The sequence below is a fragment of the Thermobia domestica genome, chromosome 3 (assembly GCF_964235325.1).
Source record: "Thermobia domestica chromosome 3, izTheDome1.hap1.1, whole genome shotgun sequence".
Lineage (NCBI taxonomy): Eukaryota > Metazoa > Arthropoda > Insecta > Zygentoma > Lepismatidae > Thermobia > Thermobia domestica.
In genome coordinates, this window is record NC_137456.1 from 160835069 (window position 1) to 160847530 (window position 12462).

The window sequence follows — 12462 nt, forward strand, 5'->3', positions numbered from 1 at the left end:
TTTTTAAAATTCATAAATTCAAGAGATGTTTCATTTTTGAAAGTCTCAAATCAAGGTAAAGTAGACCAAAGGAAAGAGAAGTCTAAAATTGGCCATATAATTAAGCGTCCCCTACAAATTTAAAATTCACACGTAATTAAGCTTACAATACAAATTTTATGTCCATTTTCCTCATAAGTTTATGACGTGATACCCTTATGCTGTGAACGCTCCATATATAAACACAAGTTTCAGCAATTATTATAATAAAAGGCAGTAGATGTTAAAAGCGTAACACTGTAGTTTTTATTTCTCAATAATTGGTTTTCAATTTGTTTCTGAACTAATATCGATCGTTTTTGATTATTTTTAGAAATCAACCCTATATACACCCCTATATAGAAAATGCCCCCGCCCAAATGAAAGAGAGCTTTAAAAAATGATATTAAGATTAGGGCCTAACGATGTATATACCAAATGTCATTTCAGTTGACTTTGCAATTTGATCATGATGATCTCACACACATTGCTATATTCAATTTTTTATGTACCCCCACCAAGTGAACTTTGTGGTGGACAAACACCGTGTGCGTGGGTTTTCTCGGGGTTCTCCCGTTTCCTCCCACTTTCTTCATTCCACCATTTCTTTCATTCATTACTCATCATCACCGTGTCCTTTAGCCAAACCGGCATAACCGTGGGACGTAAAACTCAAAGATTTCATTTCATTTCATTTTTTCAATTTTTTATGTAATAATTCGTACATTATAGGTGATTCACAATTTGTTTCAGTAGTTAGCTCCTCTAAAAACTCTCAGGATGTGTCTGAAAAATCAAGAAGTAAGTCCTATTGCTATTATTACAATTCCAAATATGGTCAATTGCCTGAAGTTCTTTTTTCAATAGAAACAATGAAAAAAGAAGAAAAAGAGAGGCCTTGAAAGTAAAAGGTAGACAAATTCATCAGTGCTTAGAAGAAGCTGTCTATAATGCACTGAGCATAATGGGTTGGTGAGTCAGAGTCGATCAGTGGGTCAGAATGGGTTGTTGGGTCAGAGTGGGTCACGGTGAGTTGTGTGTCGCAGTGAGTCACATCCTGTTGACCCACGACCCACTCACAAATCTTGACCCACTGACTCACTCCATCTCTGGACTGCACACACGTATAAAATTGCCATATATTTATCTTAATCTTCCTGACTTGACTTAACCTCCACTAATTTAAGTTAATCTACAAAGAATGCAATAAAGCAATTATTAGTGACAAATACAAACATATAGAAATGTATCTTGAGAGAAAAAAAAATCAAAGTGAACCAGCCGAGATTTGAACTGTGTATGACTGTCGTAAGTGGGTACTGTGTGTGACTGTCGTTCTAAGGATTCTGTGTTCGAGTCTCAGCCTAGACTGAGTTACATTTTTTTCAAGGAATTAAACACTATAAATGATGATCGCGTTTGATACTGAAAGGGATTTATCCTATGAAGGGAGAAAAACCAAGAAAATACAGGGGGCAGGGGGAAAGACGGAGACTTTTTATCCTTAAGTGTTAAAATTTAATTTATTCCCATGTCTTTTGCTCTTTCCTGTCCCTCTTTCCTTCTTTTCTCATTTTGTTTAGCTTTCCATACTTTTTCGATCTCTGCATGATGCGTATTGTTCTTTTAGTTTTTTTTTTTTTTTTTTTTTTTTTTGCATTAAATCCTATTTCTTTGAACTTAACGTGAATGGAATTTCCGCAGATTTATCTCGTGGTTGTTTCTCTAAGTGATTCTCTTAGATAGTAATACTTTTTCCTCCAAGTGGAGGAATATCCTGGCATGTTATGTTTTCGGGCATGTATTTGCTGTCATGTTGGTTGTCCAACTATCAGACATACAGTGAAACTATGCTGCTACTGAAAAAAGCTATCATTTCTTATATATATCCAACCTTCCACTTTGTAATGTTCGTGGCTGTATCTTTTACGGATGCTTTACCAATAACAACTGTTGACATTTATTATTATTAAAAAAAAATATATATATATATATATAATGTGATGTTTCAGAGGGAACACCAGAACGTGTCCTGCTTGAGTCCCCTTCGTTTTAACGCGTGCTTGGGATCGCTACGGCAGAGTTATAACAACCTTTCAGTATGTCATTTGAAGGAAAAATCCAAAAGTAATAATGAGAAACGGTGATCCATACCTTTCGTTTCTTTTCAAATGTATTTTAATAGATACTTTGGATATTATTTTTAAAATAATAATAAATATGCTAACTTAATCTAATATAATCTAAAATTTTCCATTTTACAATCACTAAATTAATAAGAGTAGTAGGAGCCTCTACATTTACCTTGCTCAGGTTGAGGAAGAAAATAGTTTGATAGTGTTTGGTGCGAAATAAATTATGGTAGAAGAAAAAGAAATCACGTGTTCCATTGTGCTACTAAGATGCTGAACTTACAGTGTACTTCAATAAGTAGAATTTAATCATATGGAGCTTCGCAAGCATCCAATAGAAGTGTTACTTCGTGCACATTTTATATGTATAATGGGTTACTAAACAATTTTGAAATTATTTTTTTATTATTAGGAGTGAAGAGGTATAACGAGAATGATGATCACCAAGAATACAAGATCTGAGTATTATTCATGTAGAGCAATTTTAAATTTTCAACTACTCCTCCTCCTCCCCCTCCAACAAACTCCTTCCAAACTTCTGTGACTGGTTGCGGCCTGGTTAAGGGTAAAGAAAAAAGTAATTTGCTTGGTTAAGGTTTTGCCTCAGACTATTGCTTGTACTTATCAAAATAACCTGAGTAATATTTGGTAATTTATGTCTTTATTTTTTCAATCATCGGAGTTGAGTTTGAAGATATTTGCCGTAATGTAGCTACGATGCGATTTACCGGGATAGCATCAATGTTATTTGCTAGGTTTTCTCCAGAAATGTATTCATGATTAGAAACCACCTTGAGGAAGTATTAATGAGTGCTAAAATAACCTAGGAATACTGAGTGAAATAACATTGGATTTTTTTTTGCATATGTCGTGTGTATGAACGTGAAACTTACAATGTAGCATACTGTTACATTAATGCGTATAGTGGGGAAGTAGGAGTGTTGAGAGACGTGATGCCCTGTGTGGTGGAAGGAGCTTAGCAATCCGTGTCTGCTGGACACGGAGTGTTGAGCTATGCTACCATGTTTGGTATTGGTGCGTTGTTTGACCTAGAAACAATGTAACAGCCTGGTAAGAGTGATAAGAACTTCATACCGAACCTAAAGAACCGCCTGTCATGTTTTCATTCTCATCCTCGCAGCATTCGCAGCTCTCTCACTATTATGAGAAGGCGTGGCGATTTAAAAGTGTTTGCTTTCTGGCACGCGAAGAACAATAAGTGTAATAAGAAACCTGCATAGTTGCCTGAAGGGTTCAATCTATAAACTTGAATTATGGTGCGGTTTTGGAAAGTGGTGGGATCATATAGCACTGTGGAGCAGGTGAGTAGATCTCATCCCTTTTGCTTGGATACTTTCATTTTCGTCGTGGAATTAATAATAATAAAAATCATTATCAAGTTTTTCTTTTTTGATATTCAATTCTTAGTGGCTTACGGTTTAAGCTGCTGTACTTCTTTTCCTTTTTCTTTTTCTTTCTTTCTTTTCTTTTCTTTTCTTTTCTTTTTTTTTTTTTGAAAGAGTGAAAGGAAACTACAGTTCGCGAAATTTTTGAAGTATTTTCGCAAAAAATGCAAAATTTCTCTTTATCTTATGGTGGAATATAATGGAAAATAGTCAAATATGAACAAACTAAATGAACAATATGAAGAAATGTGAAAAAGTTTTAAAGATAATTCGAAATTGCTAAAAATTTATTTTTTATTTTTTGTCGGAAAATGCAAAATATTTTTCAGAGGTGCAGCTAAAACATGTCTTCCGTGTATCAATGTGGTTAGTGCATGTCCGGGTTCAATTTGGATCTCATGTTTAACCGTAGGTCCACGTCTCATGTAGTTTTAGTGTTGAATAGGGATTTTACAGATACCAACTAATCAAGCTAAAATCTTGCTTATATACTATGAGAGTAAATATAAGTATGTAATATATATTGCTGGTAATTCAGTCTAAAGTGTTATAAAATATTACATATTTACATTATAAGTTGTTTACTATTTATCAATTTCGTATCTTTGTACTTTCTAAATATTATTACAGTGAAAGGTCCATTAGATTTCACTTCAGTCTATTGATTAAATTTTACGAACTAATTTTACTGATTTTTCATGCGTATAATATCTGAATAAAATCGCCAATATATGGTTTATGTAACAATTGAACTATTTCATTTCGTCATAACTTATTCCAATTGTATTTAATAATAAACTTTTGAATTAGTCACAGAACCGGAGAAGTTGTTTTTCGCCTTAAAACGATTTCGTTGGAAACTTTCGGGTTCTTTGCACGATTGAGTAGTACACTCGAAAGGTTTGGATGATGTTTTAGTATTTAATACGTTCTGTAGATATTATTTAGAAAGTAACTTTTAATTTAAAGAGATAAATGTTTCGCCGTTGATTATCATAGTTAAAATTTCTAAATTCTATTAATGCTACGTTCTAAATAATTTCATATCTACAATAAAAGTAAAGAATAGTAGCCCTATGAGGTATGAGGGAATCTGAAGGATAGCATCGATTTTCATCATAGTGACCTATCTGAAGTGGATTTGGAGCTAACATTAATCCATATCATCGAAATGTCCTACATATATTTTTCAAAAGTTTCTCGTTGTTTTTCATACTGGAATATTGCCAAATTAATATTTATTTTCTTATAAGGTACATTTTTTGTAAACATTATGAGAAAATATTCTCCAAGTAATTCGTTATTTTCAGACATGGATGTATACTCAAATAGTGATTTTAAAAATAAACCGTCTATCAAATCTAAATAAACTGTTTAAATGTATAACAGCGTTAAACCTGAACAAATTAAGTGGAGAGACATCGTGTTTTGAAGCTATGGCGTATCATCATTCATCGTTTTATTGTCATAAAAATTCTAATAATAAGTTTATTTGATGTTTGAATTGAGAATGTTTCGTATTTTAAAAATGTTCTCTACGTTGATTGTTAATATAAACCCCAGTACATTGAATGTATTCATTCGTCGAGTTAACTTATAATATTACGTTTATAATATCAGGTTGGCCAAAAATATCTAGCCTTTGGAAGTCAAAATTGAGAATACATTTATTGTGATTATATATCGGGTGTTCTAAAAGATGGCGCCCGCGGACCACAGAGCAAAGCAAAAAATATATACATCTGTATAGCTTTCGAGTCCTCGTCTGGAGAGACAAATTGCAGTATGTGACAACGTCGCAAATAAAGAACCATAGATTAGATCTATCTGTCTGTCAAATAGTTATATCGATTCGATCTGGATTGCAGCTAAAGTCGATATTGATTGACACTAGCATCATTTATTAGTGTAGCAATCAATTCAACTGCGTGTTGTATTCGTAGAGTAATGCTAATTTCTCCAGGTTAATCTGCAACGTTGCCACATTGTGAAATTTTGATTCTCCATAGCGGCTGAAGGAGGCCACGGGGGCATATGAAACCACATATGCATCATTTTGTTCGATGACCTTGTGTCACTTTTCGGGCAACATCATAATTCTATGGCAACAGAACTTTCGTGGTTTCTGGTTAAAAAACAAAATGATAAGTGGTTTTCACAGGTCTCTTTTAAACTAATTTAATACCATTCACGGAGGTCTACAGAGACCGAAATAATTGATAGTCTTGTGCCAGGTCCGGGCTATATAGTGGATGTATCAAAACCTCCCAACTGAGTTCTCTCAATCTATGACGCATCGTTAAAGATGCATGCAGTCTTGCATTGTCAGTGTGTTGTGCGATACCCTTACTGTTGACTAGTTTCGGCTGTTTCTTTACAGTTGCTAGATCAGGGCTCATAGCGAGTCACTTTATTAACTAAAAGTTTTTTTTTTTCAAGTTGGTCACTAAAAGTTACTTTTTTGGGAGGTAAAGTGACTTTTTCGTGTGATTTATGTTTTGCATTGGCAGTTTTATAAGAAAAATATTATAAAAATAAATGAAAAAATGCAGAAACTTGTTACTCATTACTCTCCTGAAAGCTTCAGTACTTGCTGCCACACGTGAAACAGTCAGCTTTATTTTCACGTCAGCTTTTATTCTTTCTACAGCACAGTGGATGGTTGGTGGATGCTCTCAAGATGGAGTTGAAAACCCTTCTGTGTGTAGGCCTATTCTTTCTTCTATCATAATAGTCTTTTAGTTTTTTGTCGTAATAGTTAACGCTCCGCTCAACATTGTGTGTGTGTGTTTGTGTGGTTCATCATGTTCGTCTTGTTATGCTTCTTGTATGTTCTTCTTAAGAGTAGGTGAAGAATTCGAATATTTCATTGCTTTGAGAATTCTCAATGCTAAATTAAATATAATGACGGATGAAGAAATTCGGAAATAGGCCAGAACTGGTTCCACTTACTCAGAAGCTTCTTACATTTGCTAAGTCTGCTTACCGTAACTATAAAGCATACTTAGAAAACCTAAGAAAGGAGGAAGCTCAAAAAAAAAGTAAAGAAGAAAAGATGAAACAAAACAGCAAAGAGAGAGAGGTGATGGAGAAATTGACAAAGGAAGAAAGGGGCATGATGTGATTTTGGTCACTTTTTCGTATGCTTTTGGTCACTTTTCAACTACTTACAAGAGACCAGATCACTATGAGCCCTGCTAGATGCACTCGCGCTTTTAATTGTTGATAGTATAGGTCCGAGTCCATCGTCCTCCCTGGCGGGAACAGCGTATAATGTATTATGCACTTCCAGTTCCACCAAACGCACAACATAACTTTCCTGGGCATAGTGTTGGTTGTACTGCAAACTGTGGAACTTCATCTCGCTTCAACCACGATCTATTTCACATATTGTTGTAGGTTATCCAGTTTTCATCACTCGTGACCACCCGCTTTAGAACGGGACAGGACGTTTGGGCGCCACCATTTGGGCGCGGACGTTTCGGCGCTGCCGTTTGGGCCCCGGACGTTTGGGCGCAAAGCCGTTTAGGCGCCAGACGTTTGAGCGCGAGGTACATAGTAAAAATTACAATTTACGACATATAAAGTAAGGTAGGCACTGAAAACTAAGCGCGAATCAAGATATATACATTTCCTACACTTCTATCTTTATCTCACCTCATTTATCTGTATATTTTCTCTCTATCTTATTTATTCATCTAAATTAAATAGTTTAATGAGTTTGTGGCCTTTTTTGCCTAACCTTGTCATGGATTGAGTTTTCTCTTGTTCACGATTCTTGCACTTCTGATCTAATGTTGATTTAATTTTTGTATTATATAGGAAAGCTAGAAAATGAAGCAATCAGATGAACTGTTAATAATTTTCTTAATGTTAATTAAAACATATTGATTTAATTTTTGTGTTTTAAAAAAGTTAATAATTACATATTTATGAATACTAAAATTTGTTTTCTTTCGTATTACGTTTGCCAAACTCTTCTCTTCCTCAAGTCCAATAAAGAACTACCAGTAAAAGATTTCCGCGCACTCGAGTTGAGGGAAGTGGCCCCGCGTAGCGTAGTCGCTAACACATTCGCCTTCGGTGCGAGCGGTCCCGCGTTCGATTCCCGGTGGGGGCACTCGGTCGAAAAAGTGTAACACGCTCTTTCACGCCAGCCACCCTGAATGAGGTTTTCCTGGGTTTTCCTCATTCACACCAGGCAAATGCCGGGGTGGTACCTAATTTATAGGTCCAGGCCGCTTCCTTCCTTCCTTCCCTTTCCCCGGATAGTGTGCTCCTCAAACGCGATGGGCTAAATGGCCTTAGATGCCGAGACCCCAGAAATCTAAAAATCCTAAATCCTAATCGAGTTGAGGGACAGATATTTCGCATACAGGGTGTCTAAGACATTGAGTTTAGGAACTGCAGTATGCCGTATTTCTGGTATCACTTTTTTTTTTTTAATTAACATTCCAATATAAAAATCAAAACTTAATACACTTTTTTTCGTCCCATTGTAAGCATTTAATCTGCATTAAAGAAAGTGGCGAAAGGAAAAAAAGAACGATTTCAAAGTGAAAAATAAAAGTTAAGTGTACATATATTGGTCATTTAGCCACTATAAATGTGTTTGACATTCACACTTTTTGCATAACTACAGTAGAAGGCCTGCTTTAAGTTTTTTAATGGAATAGGCTCACTATGTATGTAATGCAATCAATCATATCTAGTCTGGTCTACTTACCTTTGGCTTCAAAAGTTATCAAATAAAAAGTACGCTTAACTTTGGTTGAAACATAAATTTACAAAATTTAATTGTTAATTCAGTTTTTAGAATTTTGAAATTCCAGTATTTCTAGTATGTAAAACAAAATCCAGTATAATTCAAGGATTTCCACTACAGTAGACACCTTGTGATATCTTGATTCGAACTTAGTACTCAGCGCCTAACATAATAACTTTTTAATTTAACTCGCGCCCAAACCTCTGGCGCCCAAGTGGCTTCGCGCCCAAACGTCCAGTGCCCAAACGGCGGGGCCCAAACGTCCGCGCCCAAACGGCGGCGCCCAAACGTCACGTACCGCTTTAGAAATGGCTCGATGATCAATTAAATGCTTTAGAGTGATATCTTGTGGTACTCAACGTCGAGTTTCTTTTTGTAACCAGCTTTCTTCTAATGGTTTAACACTGTTTAGGTCTTTGGCGACTTAATGACTACGTACATGCCAATCTTCTTTGACTTTTGCCAGTATATCATTCACATTTGCTGTAATCAGTCGCCCACTGCGAGGAGCATTTTGGCTATCGAAATTTTTAGAACAAAAGCCGCTGAACCATCCTTTGTCTGTAGCTTTCGGTAATATATCTTGCTCATAAACAAAACAAATTTCTTCACGGTCGTGTGCAACATCTTTATCGAAATAAAATTGTGATAAATGGCACCGTTTTGTAAAAAGTTCCTTCGTCTTCACAGCACAGTATCTTATGGTATCATCGTGGTATTTAGAATAACTTGGCTTGGTTTTCTGAAATTGATTGGAACATTGAGTCTTAGAAATATGTAGTGATATCTTAACGAATAATTACCTTAAATCTTTTGTCAAAATCATTAATGATTCTTAGGGGGACTTTTTTGTGTCTAAAATGTTAAGAAGCCTGATGATTGCTATCAGTTAACAAGGATGACTACCTTATATTAGATTAATATCTATTAACATATGCAGTTTATATTTGCGTAATGACACTTTTGTCTTTTCCTTCTCTCTTTATTTTTTTTAAAGTACGTGATTTTTAATTTGTAATTCTCAGTTCTGTTCTTCCATTTTAGCTTAATACAATCCGCACAGCCACCACCATACCTGTCCTTTACTGGCTTAGCAGCCTCCGCTAGTAGTTAGGGTAAAGAGTGTTTTATAATACTTTCTGGCACACTATTTAGACTAGACTAGACCTTATGAATATAAGAGTGTGCGTTCCCTCCCTGCTAGTCTAGCGGCTAGCACATGCGCCCGTCATACACGGGTTCTGGGTTCGATTCTTGGTGTGAGAGTTAATATATTTATTTCAGACCTGTCTCAATAGTATGCCATTCTACTAAAATTGTTGCAGAATCACGAACAAAGCGATATTAAGGCAACCTTTTGCACTGCTAAGAGCTGGGGGGCTGATCTCAGACCTCACAATGCATCTTTTTTGCGCCAGAATTGTACGAGTTAAACTGATAGGTTGCATTGATGTTATGCAATGTAATTCGCTGCAATGTGACAATTCATAAAGAAATCCAGAAAAGCCTCAATTTTTCAGTTTAAACGTTTGTCTTAAGGAGCACATTTGAAAATCCGGGGATGCGCCTTGAAATTCAGAGCGCTCATTCTTTCAGTTATTCCTTCTGATAAACAGACCAATATGAAGTATTGTTGAAACGCATTTTGTCAGGTGAGCGTAAAATGGATTGAAGATGCTTTGCTTCGTGAAGCATCTGTGGATTGGTTACTGAGGACTCGATCCGTATCAGGTACCACGTACAATATACAGGGTAAGTCAAAATAAGTATTACAAGCCAATATCTCGCGAACTATACATCAAATAAGAAAAATGTTAAGAGTCAATGTACAATCCAGAGGGGCCTAAAACTGAGTCAAACATGAGGCACCCCTCGCCGCCCATTTTTAGGTGGAGGTAGTGTTGCCACGAGACGAGACGAGACGAGACTTCAGGCTGTCTCGTCTCGTCTCGTGCAAAGCATGTCTCGTCTCGTGTCTCGTCTCGAAAAAATGTGCTCGTCCCGTCTCGTGTCTCGTCTCGAGAGGTTCTGTCCCGTCCCGTCTCGTCTCGTTTGTCCCGTTTTGTCTCGTCTTGTCTCGTGAAAAATATAGCAGCATACCATGGGAACGAAAGTAAAATGTAGCAGACTGCACCATGCTAATCAAGATACAACTAAGTTACAAGTATTACCCAGAACACACAAGACAAGAAATGTCACGGTAGCTACACCGTGAAGCCTTCACCTCTGGTGTATGTGGTAGTCGATTCGATCTCGGTTAGTGCCATGTGAGCTTTGTGGTGGACAAACATCGAATGTGTGTGGGGGCCGCGGTAGCTCAGTGGTAGAGCGTTCATCTCTGGTGCTTGGGGTCTCGGGTTCGATCCCAGCCTCTGCCAAGTGAACTTTGTGGTGGACAAACACCGTGTGCGTGGGTTTTCTCGGGGTTCTCCCGTTTCATCCCACTTTCTTCATTCCACCATTTCATTCATTACTCATCATCACTGTCTCCTTTAGCCTAACCGGCATTACCGTGGGACCTAAAACTCAAATATTTCATTTCATTTCATTTCATTTTTCGAATGTGTGTGTTTTCTCGAAGTTGTCTAGTATCCTACCACTTTCTTCATTCCACTAATTTTCCCATCATCATCCATTCGGGGTGAGCCAAAGTTGCCTAAAGGTCTTAAAAATAAATTCAAATAAGCTCACAAGGCAAGGACAAATAATTTACAAGATAATATATCTCTGCTGTTAGTTGTCTGAGGCTTCTCGAGCCTGGCTTTTTTTTTTTTTTTTTTTTTTTTTACATTCTGAAACATTGAAATTTGTTTCACCAGTTTCAATACACGAATATAACGAATATACAGTAAATTGCTCATAGGTACGTTGAAGATGAAGACACTAATGTCAAATAATGTATACACGACAAGCAAAGTTCGATGTAAGGGTGTCACCATCCACGACACTATCGTATACTATCAGCCCACTTGCTTTATAGTGTCTGTATACATATACATATATATATATATATATATATATATATATATATATATATATATATATATATATATAGAGAGAGAGAGAGAGAGAGAGAGAGAGAGAGATGGAAAGATATATAGATAAATAGAGAGATAGAGAGATAGATATGTGTGTACACTTTGATTTCATATATTCCAGCCTTTAGGTTTCCATACCAATCCAAAAACTACTTTTCATTTTAGCATGTTTAGATTTGTTGCAATTATTTTTTTTTAAAAAAGCTCGGAACCAAATAATTTTATTGAGTAATGGAAAGTATTTGATTGAAATTTTATATGTGACTGCACAGTAAGCTCTACTTAAAGTGCCATAGTAATATGAGCTGAACGACACATCGTGCTTGGGGCCAGTCTTCACCTCCATGGCACAAATCTGTTCCCATAACCGCGGGGTGTGTGCCACTATATGGTGTTTGCCCCGTTTGTGTAACAAACTCATGACAGTACACCCAGATTAGCTAGTGGTCTAAAAAATAGTTGATTTTTGGGTGGCCATTTTGGATTAAAGTTTCTTATATTGTCGTGATCTATTCGCAATCATACAACGTCGAAATGTTGACACATTGGGTACGGGGATTCGAACTTGTAAGCGCAGATGATTGTATAATTTATCAATGAGGCATGTTGTGTTAATGCACGAATGATATCTTAATCAATCCATCTTAGTTTTTTCTTGCCATTCGTTAGCATATTTACTTGGCCCTGTATAAAACTTTTTCGTAATATATCCACCACCGGTTATTAACCACTTTATTGAAACGATCACAATATTATATTTTAGAACTGGCCTTTGAAATTAATTCTTTATTATATTTGCTTTCCAATTCTTTTAACTTCGTTTGTAAACATATTATTTTGGCTTTGTACATACTTTTAGACTTCAGTTTTTCGTTCTCTTTACGCAAAAAGGAGAGCTCTTCCTTTGGTTTATGCCCCTCACTCTCCACAAAACAAACGAAAAATAACATAAACAAAGAGTTATTTTTTATTTCAGTCACAATAGTTATTTCATCTGGCTGCACCCCAATGTCTGATTAGTTTTTTCTTTAAACACCTAACTTCCGTACATTTAATTCTTTCATTATTTACATCAACACGGTTCCGTATAGTAAAGGTAAGTT

At 36.1% G+C, this 12462-nt stretch overlaps 1 protein-coding gene across 2 annotated transcripts in view; it reads left to right on the top strand.

Annotated features, from left to right (window-relative positions):
• The window catches only part of RhoGAP71E (Rho GTPase activating protein at 71E), a 398447-nt gene that overhangs the window by 16417 nt on the left and 369568 nt on the right, over positions 1 to 12462 (top strand). Inside the window, exon 1 of one of the 2 annotated variants that reach the window (XM_081751966.1) lies at positions 3336 to 3472. The exons of the other annotated variant lie outside the window; for it this stretch is intronic. Within the exon in view, the coding sequence (XP_081608092.1) occupies positions 3425 to 3472 (48 nt within the window). The 5' untranslated portion in view covers positions 3336 to 3424. Of the gene's footprint in view, positions 1 to 3335; positions 3473 to 12462 lie in introns of those variants that run through there. 2 annotated transcript variants of the gene reach the window in all.